Source organism: Cyprinus carpio, chromosome A5 (genome assembly GCF_018340385.1).
Source record: "Cyprinus carpio isolate SPL01 chromosome A5, ASM1834038v1, whole genome shotgun sequence".
Lineage (NCBI taxonomy): Eukaryota > Metazoa > Chordata > Actinopteri > Cypriniformes > Cyprinidae > Cyprinus > Cyprinus carpio.
Window position 1 is genome coordinate 9,438,399 of NC_056576.1, and position 25,254 is coordinate 9,463,652.

Here is a 25,254-nt window from a genome sequence, read left to right on the forward strand (position 1 = left end):
GAGTATTTTATAATTCTATTGTCAGTCACAGCATGTCGGAGAAAACGTCTTTTGTGGCCCATGGCAAGTCAACATTACATGAAAAGTTAAGGTTAAACGACTGCAGAAATGTTATTTATTTTAAGGTTTTAAAGTGAAGTCTTAACATTATGTAGGCCTAACTCTTGGAAATGAGCTGGCAGCAGAAATCACACAGAACAGAATGAAATGTTATAATTTCATATTAAAGGTGCTGTATGTAAGACTTTGACTCTACTAAAGCATAAAAATGCCATAATATATTTGCAGACAGTCAATGCTACAGTCAGTTATTCTCCTTTGAAAATGTGCGTTCTGGGCCAGAATGTCGATGTTTGTTTTGTGAAACCCCCCCACTGCCAGTTTACCCAACTGTATTTTGGTGGAAAACACTGCGTATTCCATTTCATTCATCGTCAAGTGGTGAAAAATATTTCCAATTTTTGAATTTGGACTGCAATACCTAGTTCAACCACTAGTTGTCAATACAGCACCTTTGAGTAAACGAGTAAACAATGTAATAGTGCAATTGAAAACAGGTAATTGATATGTGAAGTGACGTGACATACAGCCAAGTATGGTGACCCATACTCAGAATTCGTGCTCTGCATTTAACCCATCCAAAGTGCACACACACAGCAGTGAACACGAACACACACACACACACACACACTGTTAACACACACCCGGAGCAATGGGCAGCCATTTATGCTGCGGCTCCCGGGCAGCAGTTGGGGGTTCGGTGCCTTGCTCAGTCATGGTATTGCCGGCCCAAGACTCGAACCCAGAACCTTAGGGTTAGGAGTCAAACTCTCTAACCACTAAGCGGTTACTTCCCCTATGACAACTAAAAACAACAATAATAAAATTAATGCTGCAATATCAATATTCATAAGGATTCATTTTTAGGTGTCTTCAATAGTCAGTTTAGTACATTTAGATGCTTTTTGTGCCTGTAAAAACGTACATTTTATGTAAAATACATACAAATTATCATGAGATCACGTTGGTTCCCTTTCAGTCAGTCACTCTTGACGTCATATCGGATGACCGACGAATTGTGATCTCGCTTAGAGAGACCAATCTACTTCGAGTGTGAACTAAACAAGCCAATGTACATTCGCATCTGATTATTGCATCCAGCTGCCGCTGATCACAGCATGAGTATGTAGGCATCAGATGCGGTGCATATTCAGCTTTTCACTTCGGAGCCAGGGGGTCACATCGTTCTGCTCCTGACTACTCTACTGAGAGAAGAAGACTGAACAAATGCAGCACACTCTTTGAGAGCTCTTTGTGTTGGCATTACGGCGCTTCAGCGATGGTGGTTTTCCCATGTCGAGTGGGTTGCACACAGCAGGCTGCACTAACCCCTGTTTGCCTTCAACCCCTGTGCGCTTCAGCACGCTAAAAGAGCTTTTTCCCTAAATGAGCATTCACGGGTGCATCTTTTTAAAGACAACATTGTGTGGCAACGTTTGTAAAGGTGATGTGGCTCTTGCTATAGACAAAGTATCACATGGGCATTTCAGGATGCAGTCGTTACCTGGTGCAGGGTGATGGTCACGATCACTGCCTCACGAGTCATGGCATTAAACACACTGAGGTGGCATTTGTGGATAAGTCATGTTCTCATTGCGGGAAGATGATCATCTCGGAGTCATGGGCCAAGCTCTGTTTCCCTTAAAACAGGGGAGCACTGTTGCTTCTGCCTTGATCTAGCTCTCGTCATGGCGGCAGTCAGGTGGGGACTACTTCAGGCAGTAACACGGGCGGTCTGAGGGTAACACTGATGGCAAACCCTCCAGGGAATCAACCCTTGGTGGACCATCGCTCCTCTTGCACTCCGCAACCAGTTGAGCTGCAAATGGAACTTGGTGAGCCCTCTACAAGTAGCGTACCAGCACTATCCTTTGGCGCTCCTCCTGAAGAACAGATGTCGATCGCTGCATCGGAGGGTGAGCCTGAGCTTTCTGGAGAGGAAGATTCGTCTGTGCTGCTGTCCTCCGGGACTGTAGCATGTCTGAATTGGATTCATAAAATAATGGCTATGCTTTCCCAGGCTGCTGAGAGGGTAGGGCTCGAGTGGAAATCTCCAGCGCGTCCCGAGCCCTCGAGGCTGGATGATTGGTTTCTCGGGGTGGCTCGCTCTGGTTCTCAGCGCCCCACCTTGGTGCCTTTCTTCCTGGAGGTGCATGAGGAGCTCACCAGGTCATGGACGGCACCTTTTCTGCTGGAAACCAATCTGCTGGTTCCTCCTCCCTCACCACCCTCGATGGTGGTGCAGCTAGGGGGTATACAAGGGTCCCCCTGCTGGAGTGGTAAGTTGCGATGCAGTTGTGTCCTAATACCGCCTCTACTTGGCAGGGCGAACCATGCCTCCCCTCCCGGGTCTGTAGATACTCGTCTTGCCAGCGATGCTTATATGGCCTGTGGAGAAGCTGCCTCCGCCTTACACCCTATGGCATTACTGCAGGTTCTTTAGGCTAAGGCACTGAGGGACCTGCATGAGGGTGCTCATGACCCAGAAGTTCTCATAGAACTCTGTATCACTACGGACCTCAGGCTATGAGTGCCTGCTCGTCGCCGCTCCCGTGTCAGATCCGCAGCAGCCTCCAGCAAGCGGCACCATGGAGCTGGGTGTAGGCAGGCCGCCCATCCGTCCGGGCCCCCGTCAAACCTTTTTTTTTTTACAACGAATAGCCAATTTTAAAAAATGCTGTATTTCATTATTGCACGCAACAGTTAGTAAACAAATGAATGTAAAGAAACAGAATCATTAAGGCTCGGCCAGTTCACAAGGCAAAAGAAAAAACACTTACCAGAAAGTTTATGAACATTAGGTGCAGCGGTTGCATACAGGTGCATCTCAACAAATTAGAATATGGTGACATGCCAATCAGCTAATCAACTCAAAACACGTGCAAAGGTTTCCTGAGACTTCAAAATGGTATCTCAGTTTGGTTCACTAGGCTACACAATCATGGGGAAGACTGCTGATCTGACAGTTGTCCAGAAGGCAATCATTGACACCCTTCACAAGGAGGGTAAGCCACAAACATTAATTGCCAAAGTAGCTGGCTGTTCACAGAGTGCTGTATCCAAGCATGTTAAGAGAAAGTTGAGTGGAAGGAAAAAGTGTGGCAGAAAAAGATGCACAACCAACCGAGAGAACCGCAGCCTTATGAGGATTGTCAAGCAAAATCGATTCAAGAATTACAGTGTACTTCACAAGGAATGGACTGAGGCTGGGGTCAAGGCATCAAGAGCCACCATACACAGACGTGTCAAGGAATTTAGCTACAGTTCTCGTATTCCTCTTGTTAAGCCACTTCTGAACCACATACAATGTCAGAGGCTTCTTACCTGGGCTAAGGAGAAATAAAACTGGACTGTTGCCCAGTGGTCCAAAGTCCTCTTTTCAGATGAGAGCAAGTTTTATATTTTATTTGGAAACCAAGGTCCTAGAGTCTGGAGTAAGGTTGGAGAAGCTCATAGCCCAAGTTGCTTGAAGTCCAGTGTTAAGTTTCCATAGTCTGTGATGATTTGGGATGCAATGTTATCTGCTGGTGTTGGTCCATTGTGTTTTTTAAAAACCAAAGTCATTGCACCCATTTACCAAGAAACTTTGGAGCACTTCAGCACTTCTTTTTGAAGATGCTGATTTCATTTTCCAGCAGGACACTGCCAAAAGCACCAAAAGTTGTTTAAATGACCATGGTGTTGGTACTGTATGCTTGACTGGCCAGCAAACTCACCAGACCTGAACCCCATAGAGAATCTATGGGTTATTGTCAAGAGGAAAATGAGAAACAAGAGACCAAAAAATGCAGATGAGCTGAAGGCCACTGTCAAAGAAACCTGGGCTTCCATACCACCTCAGCAGTGGCACAAACTGATCACCTCCATGCCACGCTGTATTGAGGCAGTAATTAAAGCAAAAGGAGCCCCTACCAAGTATTGAGTACATGTACAGTAAATGAAAAAACTAACCAAAATACAAACAACTCACAAAAAATAATATTTATTGGTCTTATAAATTAGTATTCTAATTTGTTGAGATAGTGAATTGGTGTGTTTTTGTTAAATGTGAGCCAAAATCATCACAATTAAAAGAACCAAAGACTACTTCAGTCTGTGTGCATTGAATTTATTTAATACACAAGTTTTACAATTTTAGTTGAATTACTGAAATGAACTTTTCCATGACATTCTAATTTATTAAGATGCACCTGTAAATTCTGCCAAGTTTTTGAATGGTTGTATCCGACAAGATGATTAGCCTTCTTCCATCTTGCAAATTACATTCATTTTCGAAAGTTAAGGCTCGTTAGCATTTGGCCTGCTTTAAATCAGACACATAGATGCGTTCACATTCTTGTAAGATCACATTTATTTGAATTAATTAATTAATTAAACCATTTATTTGAATCAGTGAGAGACAGAGAGAGAGGGATTAAAGTTGTGTGTGAACCTGCGTCTGCACATCAAAAACAGCTATTTTACCCCATCATTGCAGAGAAATATAACATTGCGAGTCAGTAGCCAGTCAAAGCTATTTTACTAATAAAATTTTCAGTGCTGTGTTGTCGTTGTCAATGAAAGCAGTGTAGCCTACTGCATAGAGTTTTAGTTTATCTATAAACCTGAGCCTAACCTGAACCCGAAGCCATTCATTAAAAATTAACCCCGAACCTGCCCCCGACCAGGGTAGCAGACCTCTATCTCCTGTATATCTAAGACTCCATCTACAGCTGAAAGAAAGGAGTTCATCTTTGATTTCATAAAGACCTTCATTGAAGCTGACATTCCTCTGGAAAAAACTTATACATTTTCCGCATTTTTACAGAAGTACTGCAAACAGGGAGCGGCAGTTATGGCTCCATCTCACCTACGCTCTGATTACCTTCAACAATTATTTCCTCAGTATTTGGAGGATATCAAGCAGGTTGTACATTGAAGTCCTGAATATGTAATTGCTGATGAAACAACAGATGCTTGTGGCCGTAGTGTCCTTGCTATTCTCCTCCAGCCAGTGGGCAAACCACCTGTTGCAGCAGATCTAATATTTCTAAGGATTATGTTCAAGTTGTCCCTGCACTGAGTAATGTCTCTTCAGAGGAGTGGCATTGCTAAATCCGGATGGACAAGAGTGATGCAGGAGAGGTTAGTGCAGTGAAGTGGTGGGCTGCCAGGGAAGATCGAATGCCAACACTTGCCCCACTAGCTGCACTGTGCCTTCATCTCCCTACTACTTCAGTGGATGTGGAGAGGCTTTTTTCTCACTACACCGCACTTCTAACAGAACACAGGTGCAGCCTAACAGAGGAGAATGTTAAAATGATGCAGATTGACTCACATCCACATCCAACTACACTCACATCCAGTAGTTTTTCTGATGTATATAAATAATGTAAATAACTTTGTCTTATGCAAAAATACAACTGATTGTAAATTACAATTTTGACTACTAAATTACTATAAATTACTACTAAATTAAGTTTCTAAGTTTCTATTTATTGAAGTGTTTAATTGATTACCACACCACTTAATTTATTCATTTATTTAATGATTTATAGTTGTTAAAAGTAACTTATTTATATTTAATAATTATTTATGCATGCATATTTATTTATTGTTGAATGATAGAGTAAATTGTACAATTTATAAAGAAATATTTCCTGCACCTTTTAGTGGATTTACTATAAAAGACCTAGCTTTGTTTAACAAATCAGTTGTTCCAACATAATTTGTATTGTAAACCTTAATTAAAAGTTAAGAAGTAAATATTTTTTATGTTATGTTTTCAGCTTCTGTACTCTCCTATACCCTTAAAACCATTCCGCAGAATTCCACAGATTTTTCCAAAAAATCTGCAGATTCCGTCTGGCCCTAGTTACGACCAATCTTTGACCTGTGTGTCTTGAACTGGGCCCTACATCGGTAACCATTCATGATGTTAATGCAGAAATGTAACTTCAGGTGCATCCGTCCCCGAGACTGGTTGCAGCGATCGATCTGAAGGCCGTGTACTTCATGTGTTGTCCCTTCCACACCACAGAGCGGATGGAGCTGGACTTGGTCGAATAGACAGCACACCCCACGCAGGAACGTGCTCAGTAGGTGTTGAATTGCTTGAATTTCTTCGGGCAGCAGTGTCCCTAGAATGGGTCTCCAGACATGTTGTGGTTCACACAGATGCCTGTACCACTGGCTGGGGGGCCACGTTCGACGGGCTTGTAGTGTCAGGGGCTTGGACGGGGCCCCAACTGCACTGGCACATCGATTGCCTCGAGTTGCTAGCAGTGTGCCTTGCCTTGATCCATCTCAAAGGGTGCTTACAAGGCAAGCACATACTAGTTCGCACGGACAACAATGAGACCATTGCATACATCAACTGACAAGGTGGTCTGCGCTCCCGTCGCATGTCGCAACTCGCCTGCCACCTCCTCCTTTGGAGTCAGAAGCTTCTGAGGTCGCTTCATGCCGTTCACGTTCCTGGGCTGCCCAACTGGGAGCTGCGGGAGAATGGAAACTCCATCCCCAGACGGTCCAGCTGATTTGGAGACGTTTCAGAGCTGCTCAAGTAGACCTGTTTGCCTCTCCAGAAGCCTCTCACTGCCAGTTGTTCTACTCCCTGACCAAGGAAACACTCAGCACGGATGCACTGGCACACAGCTGGCCGCGGAGCCTTCGCAAACATGCATTTCCCCCAGTGAGCCTTCTTGCACAGACACTGTGCAAGGTCAGGGAGGACGAGGAGCGGGTCCTGTTAGTGTGCCCTATTGGCCCACAAGGACCTGGTTCCTGGAACTAATGTGCCTCGTGACAGCCCCTTCTTGGCTAATTCCTCTGAGAAAAGGATCTAATGGCTCAGAGATGGGGCACCCTATGGCACCCGTGTCCAGACCTCTGGAAACTTCATGTCAGGTCCCTGGACGGGATGCGGAGGTTATAGGTGAACTACCCCAAGAGGAAGTTGACACCATAACTTCAGCGAGTACACCGTCTATGAGACACGTTTACACTTTAAAGTGGATCCTGTTCGTCGAGTGGTGTTCTTCTCACTGAGAAGACCCCCAAAAATTCCCGATCAGAGTCATGCTGTCCATTTTGCAGCAAGGGTTGGAGCGAAAGCTGTCTCCCTCCACCCTCAAAGTCTATGTCGCTGCGATCGCTGCTAATCATGACCCCGTAGAAGGGAATTCGCTGGGGAAGCATGACCTGATCATCAGGTACCTTAGGGGTTGAGAAGGCTAAATCCTCCACTGCCCCCCTCTATACCCTCTTGGGACAGTCGAGCTGAAGTTCCTGTCATTGAAAATCTGCTCCTGCTTGCGCTGGCCTTCATCAAGAGGGTAGGGGATCTGCACGCATTTTCAGTCGCAATCGTGCCTAGAGTTTGGGTCGGCTGACTCCTAGGTAATCCGGGGCCAAGGTTCCTACTACTCCCTTCAGGGATCACATGGTGAGCCTGCAAGTGCTGCCCCGGAGGAGGCAGACCCCAGCCTAGCTTTGCTGTCCCGTCCGAGCATTAAGATGCTACGTAGATCGGACACTAAGATTCAGGACCTCAGACTAGCTCTTTGTCTATTATGGAGGCCGGCGGAAGTGTAATGCCATCTCTAAGCAGAGGACGGCCCACTGGTTAGTGGATGCCATCCTGCCCTTTCAGGTTGCGAGCTCACTCAACTAGAAGTGTTGCATTCTCCTGGGCGCTGGCTCGTGGCACCTCGCTGACAGATATTTGTAGAGCTGCGGGCTGGGCGACCCCTGACACATTCGCTAGATTCTATAGCCTTCGTGTGGAGCCGTTATCCTCCTGTGTTCTCACCTCAAACGGGTAGAAGCTCTGAGACGCCCCGGCTTCAGGTCAGTATGCTAAAACCGCTCCAGAGATTCCATATCATAGACCCTGTCAAGCTCTTCCATCCACTCGGCAGCCAGACGTGGCGGAACGTCCGGCGCCAGGCCCTCACTAGATGAATCCGTGATAACTGGTAGAGGTCTGGGTTCCATATGTAGAGACCCAAGTGGATACCATATGTGTAAAGTCCAAGGTATAGCCCCAGAGCCCATGTTTCCCTGGCAGACTTCTGCCATTTTCATGAGGATTTCAATCACCTCTAATTTTCCATATGTACCTAAACAGATGTTCATATGTGTATTTGCTTCTGAAACCTCCTTCAGGAAGGATGGGGCTTCTGTAACGTTCCTGTTCTAAGTGGAATGGGTAGGTTTTCCCAGTGTTATCCAGTCTTACTGAGTAGATAGTGCCATAGCAGCAGTAGCTGGTCCTCTTGTGGCAAGCCCTGGCCTGCGCCAAAGAGTTGGGGCGCATGTTTCTATTAAGTTATGAAGACGCCATATTCTCTGAACATTCAAAACATCCACTTGTTTAAATGTTTCAAAAATGTTCTTGGTTATACAAATGTTAAGGGGACATTCAATTTTTTCATTTTGCAAACATTTTGGGAATGTTACTTTTAAATGGAGAATTTGTGGAGAATTATAACTAAATTATATGTTGAAATAAATGGGAAAAAATCTCAATAACCAACAAATTAACTGTATATTATGTAAGATAAGCAACCCACAGTTGTCTGTCTAGCTATCTTGTGTATCAATGCATGAATACCTAGATAGAGCCTCTTTGCTATCATTACAAAGTTTGTAAAAGAAAAATGGAGATTTGAAAGTTAGCTTGTGAAGCACATTTTGTAATAACCTTCATGTCATTTTTTACTATCATGACATCTATGAGAACTCCAAGATTTAACAGGACACCTCTGGTGAACAGTGTCCACTTTAATGAGATGACAGGTCTGTATGTCTTTTAGTGTAACATTCAGATCAAGATATGTAGTGGAGTATGCTATATTAGCATAGAAATAGTTTTCTTTGGCTTCCAATTGAAAACTTGCCTCTCTGAAAAAAATAATATTTAAGTTTTTAATAAGACTAAATAAATACATGATTCTAGAGGCCTGAGGCAGGTAATAGATGCAAATATCCTACATACATAGGGGTGTTTTATTTATTTATTTATTTATTCTTCTTCTTATTTTTTGTGTATATATGCGTACTGTCAATTATTTTTTATATCTAATGCAGTGCCACATTTTATTTTCAGACCACTAACTTTCTAAACTAAACTTTAAAAATTTCTCTTAAAAAACAGAAACCAACTTTATGTAAAACATGTTTATTTAAAGAAATAGTTAAAGCCTGTATAATTTAAAGGGGCTCTGACATAACGGAACCCCACTGTATGTACGGTATATGTTTGAAAAGAAATAGTAAATAAATTCTGCTTCTTTCAGGTTTTTCTTCACATTTGCTATTGTGAATGCAGACTAAAAAGCAAGACATTTTTTATTAGTGTTTTTCATTATATAAAGTAAATGAATTCCAAATGTTTATGAGACAAAATTCTCTTTTTTATTTTCAAAGTAAGCCGAGAGGCAAAGCAACAAAAAAACAATGTAGGCTTACAAATATCAACTGAACGCTTTTCATGACAAATTGTACAGTGTAGCAATTGCCGGATTAACAACAGAAAATAAATAAAAATAAACATACTTGGCTCTTACACAAAATGTTGATGCTGAACTGTGTCATAGTGTGACATTGTCAGGTTGTGGGTTACTAAGCTTTAATTTAGCATTTTCAGACACAGAATTGAATTTGTCAGTTGATGGATTTGAGTCAAACAGCAGCATTTATGGAATTTATTACTGACCTTGTGACTCTACACCTATTCAAACACTTTTAGTCTGCAAGAAGGCATTTCTTCCACCAAAAATGAATGATATAAATACAGCACAAATCATATCACACATTTATAGTGCTGCACAGCTGAAATTAGACTCAGTGAAATCTCACAAAGAAAACTGATTGCATAGCCACTAGACATTTTTATAAGCTTTACTGCACAACATCAGACAAATTAGCCACAAGCTAATAAATTATGTACTAATAATTAACATTAACAACATTTACTGAATTCCACATTTTTACATTTGCATTTAATGGTGAGCACTTTTGCTTTGAGCAAATGATACTTCCTCTGTCATGTTCACGTGGGGGAAAGAGCATGACTCTGTTTGATATAGAATGCTGGCTTATTTCGTTCTGAATACTGAACAATATAACATATGTTGCCTACGGTTTTTTAACACAACAAATTGGAATATTAGGCATTATTTCACAATAAACATTTCACAAAGTAGCATATGCTTCTTTGGCACATGGCCTCATCACTACAACATGTTAGTAGCATCCAGCATGGTTGAGCAAAAACATTTAATTTCAATTTATTTGAGTTATACTTCTTTATATTCATATTCAAGTTCAAATCGCAATTGATTTTTAATTTAATTTAATTTAATTTAATTTAATTTAATTTAATTTAATTTAATTTAATTTAATTTAATTTAATTTAATTTAATTTAATTTAATTTAATTTAATAATTTATAGTTTACCCAAAACTGAAAATTTGCTGAACATTTACTCACCTTCAGGCCACCCAAGATTTTCTTCATCTGAACAGATTTGGAGTAATTTAGCATTATGTCTCTTGCTCACTAATGGATCCTCTGATCCCCATCCTCTGAATGGGTGCCGTCAGAATGAGAGTCCAGACAGCTGATAAAAACATCACAATAATCCACAAGTAATCCACACGACTCCAGTCCATTGATTGATGTTTTGTAAAGTGAAAAGCTAAAAGTTAAAAGACATAACTTTTAACTGTTTCTTCTTCCAGTGAAAAAGTCCATCGCCTGTTGTCCTCTCACATCAAAATCCAATCCACCAACATATTTGTTTACTGTTGTAAACTGCCTGTGCAGATTTCTCTCCTGACTCAACTTTTTCACTGGAGAAAGCAATCAATGCACTCAAATTTTGATTTTCAAATCCAATTTTATATTAAGTTCAAACGGTGTGCACTGTTATTTGCTATTGATAAAATCGGATCCATTTGTTCAGACTACAGTACAAATAACTAAATGTATTTAAGATGAATAAAACATAAAATTAGATTTTTCTTGATTTTTAAGGAATGTTTGTGAGTTCTGTAACAAACCAAAAATGTTATTTTAGTTTTTCAGTCAAGTGAAGAGACATACATCCGCAGTGTAATCATATTTCAAAGGACACAACTTGTCAATGTCAAACAATGATAAATGAATCTATTTACACAAAGAGAAAAACACCAAACAGAAGAAACTGCCAAATCTTAACTGAGCTTAATTAGCAATAGGCATACAGTTTTTCACTTTGAACGTTTACATACAGGGTGACTAATCCAGTGAATGAACAGCAGTAAAGGAGGACACCACTCAGTGTAAGTTTGTTAGTGTATTTCTACTAGTCACTTACTCCATTTATTAAATACTGTATTATTGATTCTTGAGGTACAGTACTTTCCTTTGGTGTTATTTAAGCATTTAAAGGCATCAACATCTGGTTATGAACTAGCTAGTTTTTAAAAGTAAAAGCAATTTGCTTAAAAGTAATTTAGACTAAATTTGGTAACATGCTAAATTTCTTTCAAACTATATATATTTTTTTTTTTTTCAGAGTTCTAGGCCCATATTTGTGGTAAGTGCCATGAAATACCACTAGAGCATAATATTTTGTAATTTGATTTACTCTGTAAAGCCAAAATGCAGTAAAATACAGAGGAACTTAAAGCTCATAACTGCAGTGTTTGTTGTTGAGAGGCTTATATTTTATAATTATATACAACTGATGCAAATTCTTATTGAGCTTATTACAGGGACTTTTTGCAGGGTTTTTATTAGCTGTGCAGTGTCAGAGTGTGTAGACTTTAATTCTTCTTGTTTTATTGTTTTTCTTGGTATATTACTGAGTGACTTGTCGTGGTAAATCTATATTAAGTAGTTCAAACTATAAGGAAATACTCGGTTTTCTATTCAGAGACAAGCAGAGACTGTGATTTAGACAAACGGTGATGTGTAATTATTAAATTATGTGATGTAAATTCTATAAATATAGTTTAAAGGCAGCAGAAAGATGACAAGAGTGGTCAAAACTCACTGAGGAAATTTAATGAAGCCACAAAAACAAATCTTATAAAATATGTATAATGTTTAATTTCACAGGCTCAGTTTTTTCTTTCTTGCCATGATCAAGTCCTTTTATAATTGGTCTTTATCTCTGTATTTTAAAATAAAGTAAGTAGTGTGTTTGTCAAGGAAAAACACACACTGGACAGACCGGTAAGTCTTCCAAAATCAAAACACCTTATTAATGGAACTGAATGAAATGACAGGCAGCAGAGCAGAGGATATAATGGAGATGGGAGATGAATGGTGAGCAGCCACACACACACACACACACACACTATTAAACAGTCCCTAAGAGATACTAAACGCTTTCCTGTTGTCTTTTTAGAAAGATCACTGGGAGACTGTAAGGACGAGACCAGACAAGCCTGTGTGTGTGGTGTTGGTGTTTATGGAGTGTTAATGAGGATGGCAGACAGGTGTGGTGATCGTGAAGTGTGTGAAGATGAAAGCCAGATTATGTGTGCAGAGATGACAGGCAAGGTGACTGATGATCCTGACAGTATTAATGCTGCCCACATTGACTCTGATTGTTTCTGATAGTTCTTCACCAAAACAAAAAAGTCTGCCAGTGGAGCTCGATTTGTAATGAATTATGTGCTTCATTAGCATTGCAAATGCATTTAATGCTTACTCCAAATACACTTGACAAATGTAATTTTGTTGTAAGTATCATGAGTTTGCTGATAAAATATATTTTTTTAAATATTTTGTTTTATTTATTTATTTATTTTTTTGTCAGAACAAAGTCATTTTACAGCTTTATTTTTTTTGTCATTAATGTTCTGACACTTCAAAGTAATGATTCTGGGCACCTGGGCAAAAAAAAAAAAAAAAAAAAAACGAAGACATTTCTGCATTGCTGCAGTACAGCTACCAGTTTCCCAATGTCATGAAATCAATAAAAGCCATTTAAAAGATTTTCAAGGCCCAAGGTGAACCCAAGTGGTGAAAAAATGACATAATCAATAATTTAAACATAGCTGTCACTGTATCATATTACTTGCATTTTACAGGTAAGGAACAGTTAGATGAAATTTAGATGTCACAAAATGTTTTTTTTTTTTCTGTAAATTTTTAATGATCTTTTTTTTTTTTTGCTCTGTTTATTTGGGATGATAAGATAAAAGTCTCTTATGCTCATAAATGCATTTATTTTACACTAAAACAGCAATATTTTGAAATATTACAATTTAAAATAACTGTTTTCTATTTTGAATAATTTGTCAAATGTAATTTATTTCTGTGTGGAATTTTCAGCAGCTTTTACTCTATTCTTTAGTGTCACACGATCCTTCAGAAATCATTCTAATATGCTGATTTGCTGCTCAAGAGACATTTATTGTTATTACCAGTGTTGAAAACTGTTTGTGGAACTTTTGTGTGAAATTTTTTCAGGATTCTTTGATGAATGGAAAGTTCAGAAGAACAGCAGTTATTATTTTGCTGTCACTTTATATCAATTTAAGGCATCCTTGCTGAATAAAAGTATTAATTTATTTTAAAAATAGAATCTTATTTGGCCATGTTAATTTAACTTTTAGAAATATGCCTAATCTGCAAGGAAAAAAAATTATTCTACATATCAGGATAAAAAGGCATAATTAATTAAAATTGTTGAGGTAATGCAGTTCCTCTATTATCTGACTGCTGAATTTCTTTAAGTTGCAGAGTAAATTCCTCTTCCTGTCGTTCCAGTTCAAAATTCAATTCAACTTCATATGGGACTTGGCCAATTCATTTTAAACTTATGAACCGAAGGTAATCCTATTCTTAAACTTCTCATCTCTGGATGTGTATAAGATTGTCTCTCATATTGGTGCTGGCTTGCTCAAGTCTGGTCTTCTGGTCTTTGTTGGATTAAGCTCATCTTCAGTGGTGTGATAAACTAAGAGGCGTTGTGTGTGACCATTCTCAAAGAGCTGGTGCAAAGCCCAAAATCACAGTTAGATGTAATGGGTATTCATTGATCACATTCATTCTCTTTACAGTCCATTTACAATACATTCGTCTTGATATTACAGCATTAAGTATAGAATAAGACATCGAAACACACTAAAGCAAAAGTTAGGTCTTAAGCCATTTGGTGCAGAACAATTAGGACACACAGTGAACAGTAAAATCTAAACATCTGAGTCATAATCAAAGATTGTACTCATTCCTCACATCTTTGCTGCACTGCTGTTCTGTCACTCTACAGTAGCTATATTATGACAGAATCTGTCCCCTTTGGCATTTACCACGAATGGTTCACTCCATTGGTTTTCACACCAGTGCTCATTTACATACAGTGGACAAATACAAATAAAACAAATGCACATTTCAGGCAAACATTTGTGCAACTGCGCAATACCGTCTTGAGAAAAGATAAACACGGCCCATTTGGTGAGTGCAGCTTGTTGCCTGATCTGAGAAAAACTGTTTGGCTTAAATGTCATTTCACAGACTTCGATTCAAATATCAGAAATGTTTAATACATTAAAATGTTTAGAATGGAGACCTTCACCAAACAGATTGTCCTGTTAAATGTTTAGGGTGTATTTTAAATATGTGACATTTTTGGCATGAATTCTCTGAAAAAAAGGTACAAAAACTGTCACTGGTGCGACTTTCAATAGGGAGTAATTTGTACCAATTTGGTACTAATATGTACACTTTAGATACTAATATTTACCTTTAAGGTATTAATATTCACCCTTCAGGCATAAATAAGATAAAATAAATAAATAAATAGGTACCATCCAAGAGACAGCTTTTGTACTTTTTCTTCCCTCAGAGTGTAATTAAAATCATATTAAAGTCGAAAAGTTGAAGTTTAATGCGAATAATACCAGAGGCACAGTTTGGCTATATACAGTAGAATCTCTTTAAACAAATGATTTACTATACAATATTTTTTTATATATGACTTCAGGCTCTTTTAACGTCAATCATTTGCACTTTGTGGGAAACAAAATAGGTAATTTTGATTCTAAAATGTTATCCTTGTACAAAAAGTAGTTTACTCAGACTTTGAGAAGGAAATTATTCCTGGTATTCCCAGTAAGAGATTAAGACTTTAGGACTGACTTGATCTAATTGTCAGTTGATTAATCTACTGTAAATTAAAGATCTGTGGAGTCTCAATTGCCCACAACCTGAGTCAGTTAATGGTATGAATAATCCATCTATTGATCCCAGGCTTGGTTTTTACCCACCCTGACAGGACTTATTTTCTCCATTTCTTCCATCTGAAACATTTTTTGGTTTGTGACCCCTTTTATCCCAGATCCCGCACTGGATCCTGTATCATTTGAGCAGACCGAGTTATTACAAAGCCGGCCAGTTCTCCTGTGCTCCAACTCCAGACACGTCCTGGAGTTTTTCTTAATGCCGTCGGTGTACACCCGGTTCCTAGCTCCGAAATTCAAGGGATTGGAGTTCACCACTGGATCCCTCACGTCTTCTCTAGCTTTCCGTCGCATTCCACTCCTCACCATCATTCCGTCGCAGCAGCACGAATGCGTCCTGCACACCGCCTGAAAGCCCCTCTTGAAGTTCTCATTGTAGTACCCGTAGATAATGGGGTTGACGCTCGAGTTCGAGAACGCCAACCAGTGAGCAAACGGGAACACGTAGCCACTCAGGAGCTCCAACTCGTCTTCATTTAGACCTCCATAGTCTGTGAGGAGCATCAAGGTCCACAGAGGCAGCCAGGAGAGTGTGAATAACAAGGCCACGACACTCAACATCTTAATCACTTTGATCTTCTTTTGGGAAATGAGGGGCCGGCCTTCCTGCTGGGCTCCAGGGGCCAGAGGCGAGGCGTGAGGCTGTCTGCTTTCATGCTGATCGTTCCCAGAGATCACAGAGGTGGTGTAGAGTTTGATCCCAATTCGTCCGTACATAAGAGTTATCAGGGTGAGGGGAATGAGGTAAATGTGTGCGAACAGGACGGTGGTGTAGACTTTTCTCATATGTGGGTTGGCCCAGTTCTCAAAGCATGAGAAAAGTGGGTATGTGTGGTTGTAGTCTTCATTGTGGACCATGTAATGATGCTCCACTCTCTCCACAGTTAACGTCACAGCTGATGGACACATAATGACCACTGCAAGCACCCAGATCATCAGTATGGTCACCTTGGCAACCAGCAGGCTGAGTTTGGGTTGGAATGGGTACACAATGCAACGGAACCTGAAGGAAATTGGAACAGAGCTCTTCACAGCTGAAACAAATCCGACAGGCATAAACTCTATGCCAATGTGAGTTTATCCTCTATTTTTTTTCTGTATTTCTTTCTCTCACATTATAAATGTTTTCTTCGTCTCACTTCTCCTTTTTATAATTTTCTCTATTTTATAATAAAAACAAAATCTATATGTTTTTATGTAAACCTATTTTCTGAACAGACCAGAGAAGTGGTAAAAAAACTTTCTCACACAGGATTTTGTTATGCAAATTCAGAATTTTCCTTTTAGAAGCACCAGACCACTTACTGGGTGAATCTCACAATGTCCAGGTCACATTTCAGCCCAAAATCAAATGAAGAATAAAAATAAGAAATTATATTTTGAATAAAGAAAAGTAAGGCTTTTTAAGAACCATTAAGATTCTTTTTGATTTATATATTTATAGATATTTCTTATTATAAATGTTGAACACTATTTGCTGCTCATAGATACAGTAGATAGATTTTCAACATTGATAATAATAAGAACCATTGTCATTATTAATAATTATGTTCCAATAATAATTGCAACAAATCAGCATATTAGAATGATTTCTGAAGGATCATGTGACACTGAAGACTGGAGTAATGCCTGCTGAAAATTCAGATTTGCATCACAGAAATAAATTACATTTTAAAATATAGTAAAACACAAAACAGTTATTTCATAATATTACTGTTTGTTTTTTTGTTTTTTGTTTTTACCATATTTTTATTAACATAAATGCAGCCTTGGTAAATATGTAATATAATTAAATGTATTATAATTAAAATAATATATATTTTCTATATAAAATATAGAAAATATGTCATGAAAATAATGGCAAAATACAAAAAAAAAAAAAGTTAAATTCTAGAAAAAAAAATGTTCTTTTGTATTTCTTTCTTTTGAATTTCCATTTGATTTTGAATGTTCTTGACAAGTTTTGTGAGAAACACCCTTGTGATAACACCACTGACCTGTCCACTGCGATGGCCACCAGCGTGAACACAGAAGCAGACACGGACATGCCCTGCACCAGACCACTCATCTTACAGACTGTGTTTGTGAATGGCCAACCTGAGGAAAAGGAAAAAAACATGAAATGACTGACAAGGTAAATTGTGCTACACAAAGCCCCCTCAAAACACACACATCTTTTAGGTGAGAGATTGCTGAATGCGGAGAGAGTGAAAGATTCTTCTCGTTTTATCAGCAGGATGTCTAAGGTGAATGCTGCAACTGTAATATAAGGCGAGTTAAAGAAGATTCTCCTCAATCTTTTCCATGTACACAAAATGCTTGCAAAAATTTCTGCTTGGCAGAAAGATTTTTTTTTTTTTTTTTTACTTCACAAAAGGGTCTCCCTCAAGTCCAGGCCAAGGACAAAAGGTTCAGTTGCCCCCATTTTAGTTAGCCTTGCCTCACAATACTGAATTTCTGCTAACATTAAAAGATCTGTTCACTTATATAGCTAATGACTCAGTGGGCAATGTCTCACTTATAATGGCAATGAATCAAGCATATCTCTACCCTGTGAAATGCTCTTTAATAATAATGTAGTGAACAAGAAATAATATTGCAATGCTATTGGCTATGGACATAATCAGGTGACATTGACAGATCTGGTTTTGTTTCCTTCCAGTACATTTTAAGCCTAGCAACAAAGGCAATTCATTGAAAGGTGAGAAACACAAAGTGGAACAATGTAAGTAAATGTTCCCAGAACTATACAGTCACTGACGAATATCAATATACAGACCAGATGAACAGGAGTAAACAAACACTTTAGCACTATTCAGATGGTTTATTTCTATAGAATGATGTGTGTAAAGATAATTTGCATGATTTTTATCAGGACAGCAGTTATTTTAGCAGTTGTAAGTCAAGGTAATTATTTTCTCAGTTTCTTTTGTATTCCCTGGGAACTATATAATCACTGACACAAATTCATATACTGGCCAAATGGAGCAGGTATAAACAGACTAGTGCTAGTTTTTAGTGCTAGTTTAACTGTTTACTATTTCAATGTATTTTAAAATGTAATTTACAGTATTCCTGTGATGGCAAAGCTGAATTTTCATCAGTCATTACTTCAGTCTTCCGTGGCACATGATCCTTCAGAAATCATTCTAATATGCTGATTTGCTGTTCAAGAAACATATCTTATTATTAATATCAGTGCTGAAAACAGTTGTACTGTTGAAACTGTTTTTTTTTTTTCAGGAATCTTTCATGAATATAAAGTTTAAAAAAAGCATTTATTAAAGCAAAAATATTTTGTAACTTTATAGATGTCTTGTCCAATCAATTAAATGCATCCTTGCAGAATAATTAATGTAAAAATGTAAATAATAATTAATCATAACTATTGTTTATTTATTATGATTTTTATTTTTATTTATTTATTTATAAGCTTTCAGCCATATCATACTTGAAACATACTTAATGTGTACTTGAGGTTTGCAAAAGTTAAACCGGCACTTTATTTTACACTGCATGCACTTACATGTGTGTCTGTGTTGACAGATTCTGTGTGGGCCTATTTGAGCACCAAAATGTGCAGATTTTGGACAGTCAGGACGGCTGGTTTGAAAGAGACATATATACATCTGGACTGGGCAGAGAAAAAGAAAAAGAGAGACCAGGGACGAATGAGCTCTTCTGCCTGTGGTCTGTCTCTCAATTGCCCACGGCTATTCCGTGCCTGTGAAGAAAGCAATCAATATTGCCAGTTCTCACTGGAGGCACCTCACAATAAAAGAAGGATGCAATCATAGTCCAAAATAAACAATCATATCCATCTTCTACTACACAACAGGTGTACACAATGTTTTCAACCAGAAATTATGATTCATTAATTTATACCTTTAATGCAATGCAACGTAAGTCACTTTGAATAAAAGCATGTAAATGTAGCAAGAAAAAGAACTTCAGAGTAGTGGTCCTGTGAGGCATGACATTTCGTTCCACTGTATGTCCACACATGTAGCAGAATGACAATAAAGCTCAACTTGACTTGACTTGACTTGAAAGGGACCTTTTATCTTGGAGCACTTATACAACCTGAAGCTATAACAACACGGTTTCACAATATCCAGGGCACTAATTGTGTTCTATACAAGATGTATATGTGTTTGATATCCAGGATAAATGCTAGAGTAAAATGAAAATGTTATTTTTATATTGTGGTGGATGAAGTACCTGAAAGCCACATTAAGTAAAAGTACAGATACCTTATCATAAAAATGACTTTGGTAAAAGTTGACTTGAGTAAAAGTATGTGATATTTATCGTACTTAAGTATAAAAAATATATTTTTTTAATATTAAAATTACAAAACAGATTATTTTTTTGGAACTATTTTCATTGGCAAAATTGAGCAGAAACAGGCAAAAAATGTAAGTCGCTTAATGCTAACTTTATTAGACTTTTATAAAATCAATATTACATTTGTTGTCATGATGATATCTGGAGAAAAAACGTCACTCTTCAAATTATATAAATATAAAAGACATAAAGGGACATTTTTCATCAACCTGTGTCTGTTTTTCTGACTTTATTTTGTAGTAAGTAACAAATTTGCTGTGGGGAAATGTATCAGAGTAAAAGTATACATTTTCTCATTCTCCCCAAAATATTTACACCACTGTAATTTTACACCACTGCTTTTATATCTAATGTAGGAGATTAGAGATGCTGCATGTGAGCTTATTGCAATGGACACTTTGGTGAGTCATGTACAAAGATGAAGCTCTTAGTTCTTGAGGCGTAGCTTTAACAGAGGGTTCATGAAGGAAACGTAATGGACAATGTGCTCTCATTATCATAAAAATCAGCACAGACAGAATGATTGGGATTTTGTATTATCCTGAACAATCCTGAACAATTTTGTGGTAATGACTGTCTGGCTGTGCATTATACTGCTCATAATATGGCTACTTAAATACGCAACTAATCGGACATGAAGTATATGTTTGAGTTTCATTAATTTTACTATCTGATTTAGAAATACCACAGAGAGACACAAAATGTATGCTTTTAGATGAACGATCAGTTATACAGTGCTGCCATAGACAATGGTCTGCTGAATGGACAAATCAGAAGTATTCAAGAAGGCACATAATACATTTAGATATTATGAATAATGCAACAGCATGAAGCATGAGCATGAAGCCAAATGTCTACAGACATTTTCTCTTTCTCTATATTTTATTACTATATTGTTATTTATAATTTAATGTCAGCTCTCTTTATTATTAGTGTTTTTATTACCTTAAATTATATGTGTGTCTGCACTACGTTTGTACTTTCTGTACTGGAAGCTCCTGACACCAAGACAAATTCCTTTGTGATTCTGATTCTGAGCATGAGAGAGAGAGAAATCTTTGCCTCCAGAGCACAACAAAAACAGGATGACACAGAGCATGGAGACATCAATACTAAATATGTTCGACAGGCCAAACAGTAGTTTCATCAGAAAAACACGTTAGTACAGTTTAACAAGAACATTTTGTTTAAACTAAGTGGGTTGTTATAAAATCAAGACAGAAAGAGGCAGACTAATTTTACTCCACACTAAGCAAATTTGTTATTTCAGTCTTTAGAGCAATTTTTGAGTCACTGCACTAGTGGATTTTGTGTTTTGTATGTTGACGTGGTGATGTGTCTACCAGGCCTAACTGCAAACACTACACAAGTAAAAAAAAAATAATAATAAATAAAAAAAAAACTTGATATTTTAATTGCTGCTACATTTCATTGAATAATCAGAGGTGATTTTATTCACTATCAATTCAACTGCGTTTAAGTTTTATGTGGGCCAACACTGAAAATATACTACTCACTTGTTGGCTTGCCTAAACTCTATCCCCTGGTTTCACAGACAAGGCTTAAAGGGATACGCCACCCCAAAATAAAAATTTTGGCATTAATCACTTACCCCCAATGCCGTTCCAAACCCGTAAAAGCTTTGTTCATCTTCAGAACACAATTTACCATATTTTGGATGAAAATGTACTCAGTTACGAACCTAACCTCGGTTCCCTGAGATATGGAACGAGTACTGCGTATGGAGAAAATCTACTTTTTTCCTCGATACTGAAGCCTTTTTTCAATAACGCAGTGCAACTGCACTGCCATTGGTTTAATCTGTAAACTTTTTTTAAACCAATGACAGCGCTGCATAGCTGCGCGAGCCTGTGGTGATGCAGTGCGCCAAAGCACGCCAAAATGGGCGGGGTGAATGGCTATATAAGCAGGCAAGTCGCCAGAGGAAATCAGGTCATACGACTGAAGTGACAACACTGAAGCCGCAGCCTCGTGGCACGGCATATGACGCAGTACTTGTTCTGTATCTCAGGGAACCGAGGTTACATTGCTAAGAGGGAGTTAAGAAGGAGCTAGCTCCCTGGAGGTGACATGATGACAGAGTCTGATAGAGGCCGTCGTATCAAACCGAAAGAACCCGAGCGTACAAGGTCGGGATGTCCAGGTTATAGAATCTGACAAAAGTGGACGGCGAGGACCAGCCGGCCCCCTCACAGATGTCCTTGATAGAGACACCACTAGACCAGGCCCATGAAGAGGCCATCCCTCTAGTGGAGTGGGCTTTTACTCCTATGGGGCACTCAAGGCCCGTAGAGGAGTAACATAGAGCGATAGCGTCGACTATCAAACGCGAGAGTCGTTGCTTTGAGACCGAAGACCCCTTGGTGCGGCCACCAAAGCAGACAAAACGCTGGTCAGATTGCCTGAACGGCTGTGACTGCTCAATGTATATCCTCAAAGCCCTCACTGGGCAGAGTAAATCCAGCTCTCGCTCACCTGACAAGGGAGGCAGAGCTGAGAGGGAAATTACCTGTGCTCTGAACGGCGTCGAGAGCACTTTAGGGACGTAGCCATGCCTGGGTTTTAAAATGACCTTCGAGTCATTGGGCCCAAAAAGGCATGCAGGGCTCACCGGGAGGGCCTGCAAATCGCCTACACGCTTGACCGATGCTAGAGCAAGTAGCAGAGCGGTTTTGAGCATTAGGGGCCAAAGGTAAGCTGACCGCAGCGGCTCAAAGGGAGGTCATTTGAGTGCTCCAAGGACCGTGTGAAGGTCCCAAGTGGGAACGGTGAGAGAACGCGGGGCTTCAACCACCTAGAACCTCTCAGGAAACGCACAATGAGGCTGTTTCGACCCACTGATTGGCCAGCGATAGGAGCATGAAATGCTGTGATGGCTGCTACGTACACCTTGAGCATGGAAGGGGTGAGACCCTTGTCTAATCGCTCTTGGAGGAATGACAGTATCGGAGATACGTCACACTCAACAGGGTCTTCGTTTCGTGCTGAGCACCAGTCAACGAAGGCTGACCATTTCTGGGCGTAGAGGTGTCTTGTAGATGGGGCTCTCGCCTGAGCAATGGTGTGTAGCACGTCCCCGGGGAGGCTTAGAGGCTCCCATCGAGGGACCATACATGCAGAGCCCAGAGTTCTGGCTGTGGACGCCAGATTGTCCTGTTCGCCTGAGAGAGGAGGTTCCACCTCAGGGGGATCGGCCATGGGGCTTTCATGGAAAGCCTGAATAGCTTTGAGGACCAAACTTGGCTCCTCCAGAGTGGGGCCACCAAGAGGACTCTGTGCCTGTCTTCCCTGACTCGTCTGATGACCTGAGGGATCAGAGCGATCGGGGCAAAAAAGCGTAAAAAAGGAGGCTGGGCCAATCGTGGGCTAGCACATCTGTGTCCTTCGAAAAATAAGTTAGGCAATGAGAGTTGCTTTCTGAGGCGAAGAGGTCGACCTCTGCCTTCCCGAAAATCTCCCAGATTTTGAGAACCGTCTGGGGATGGAGCATCCACTCGTCCGAGGGGACATTACTCTGCAAAAGCATGTCTGCTCCCAGATTCGTCTTGCCAGGTATATGCGTCGCCTTGAGCGATCGCAACCTGGGTAATGCCCATTCCAAGAGGCGCTTTGCCAGTGCGCAGAGGCGGCTGGACGAAAGGCCGCCTTGGTGATTTATGTAGGACACCACTGTCATGCTGTCCGACTGGACTAGGACGTGGCACCCTTTCAGGATCGCCTGAAAGGATTGAAGGGCTCATTCTACTGCCAGCATCTCGAGGCAGTTGATATGGAGATGGCTCTCCTCATGCGACCACGAGCCGAAGGCTGGTCTGCCCTTGCACAAATCTGTTGAGAGCACCGTCCTTCTGGAAACTGCCTGTAGGGGTACTCCACGACTGAACCAAACAGGGTTCATCCAAGGCTCCAGGGCTGCTAGACAGGCCTGGTTGACCCTGATGCGACAGTGGCCGTGCCGCCAAGCATGAGGTGGGACCCGGAGTTTCAGCCAGTATTGGAGGGGCCGCATTTGTAGGAGGCCGAGCAGTAAAACTGGGGAGGCGGAAGCCATCAGCCCTAGCATCCTCTGAAAGAACTTCAGAGGGAAACAGGCTTTTTCCTGACGGAGGCCACGAGCTGCTGAAGTACCAGAGCGCACTCTTGTGATATGACCACCCTCATATGGACTGGGTCGAAAACCGCTTCCAGGAACGTAATACGTTGGCTGGGGAGCAGTGAGCTCTTGGCAAAATTGACCCTGAGTCCTCAGGAGCACGGATCTGTGGTGGTCTAGCTCGGTTCGCAACTGGGCTAGAATGAGCCAGAATGCGGATTCCCATCTGTCTCAGAGGGGAAAGTGCCTCGTTCATGCACTTCGTGAAAGCTAGAGACAGCCTGAAGGGAAGGACTGTATATTGGTAAGCCACACCCTCAAACATGAATCTCAAGAATCGTCTATGATGGGGGGCTATCTGGATGTGAAAGTAAGCATCTTTCAGGTCCAGCGAGAAGAACCAGTCCTCGGGGCAAACCTGCGTGAGGATCTGCTTCAATGTCAACATCCTGAACTTCCGTTTCATGAGGGAGAGGTTCAGGAGTCTGAGGTCTAAGATGGGTCTGAGACCGCCATCTTTCTTGGGGACAAGGAAATAACGGCTGTAGAACCCCGATCTGCTTTCTGAGGGAGGAACTATCTCTATGGCTCCCTTCCTTAACAGCATCATCACTTCGGTGTGGAGGACCTGAGTGTCGTCCGGCTCTACCAAAGTGGGAATCACCCCGCGGAAATGCGGGGGTCTTTGGGCGAACTGCAGTGAGTAGCCATGTTTTATTATCCCCAATACCCACTTGGACACTCCAGGGATGGCCTGCCAGGCCTCGGCCCGCGTGACAAGAGGCTGGATAGTGTCGGATGGCAGCCCGCTGACTAGGGGCCTGAACACTGATGGGTGTGGAAGAGGAAAACTGCTCTCTTTTTGAAAATGTGAAATATTTATTGTGTTCGCCATAATAACGGCGCTTTGCCCAGGTCGCATAGCAGGCAGGCGAGAGAGCTTCTGGGGTGGTCCGGCCGCGGTGGGATTTTGCCCCTTCCTCTTTCTTCCCAATGATCAGGAGGATTTAGAGGGCGTCGGGTCCAGCAGAATCCTTTGCCGGGGGCCCTGACGTCTAGGCGGTTTAGCGCACTTAGCGGGGCGAGCTGGGTGCTGCTCCTTAGGGGGCACCGTCTGGGGGGTAGAAGGGACAGGATTGCTCTGGTGCTGAGTCAGCGCAGTCCTGGGGCGATTCGAGGCAGAGATGGAGCGCTTGGGCAGGAAGTGTCGCATGGCCTGGGACGAGGCTCTGCCGGCCATGGCAGAGGTCGAATAAAGTAATTATTTTTGTTTTCTTCGCTTACAAAAAGTGTTCCTGTTGCTTCATATAACCCAGATTGCATGTCTGATGGCAGATGGAGTATTCTGAAGACGACTTTCATAACTTTTATGGACCTTGACACTGTTATTTACTTGGCAGTCTATGGGGCAGTCACAGACCTCCTGATTTCCATCAAAAAATATCTTAAATTGTGTTCCGAAGACGAACTGAGCTTTTATGGGTTTGGAACGACATGGGGGTAAGTGAT

General features: G+C 40.6%; 1 protein-coding gene across 1 annotated transcript in view; it reads right to left on the reverse strand.

Moving 5' to 3' along the window:
* Window positions 1-15,062: 15,062 nt before the first annotated feature.
* Window positions 15,063-25,254, reverse strand: part of LOC109089413 (neuropeptide FF receptor 1-like) — a 36,487-nt gene continuing 26,295 nt past the window's right edge. Inside the window, exons 3-4 of the mRNA XM_042753268.1 lie at window positions 17,282-17,381; window positions 15,063-16,287 (exon numbers count right to left, since the gene is read on the reverse strand). Coding sequence (XP_042609202.1) covers window positions 15,282-16,287; window positions 17,282-17,381 — 1,106 coding nt within the window. The 3' untranslated portion in view covers window positions 15,063-15,281. The remainder of the gene's footprint in view (window positions 16,288-17,281; window positions 17,382-25,254) is intronic.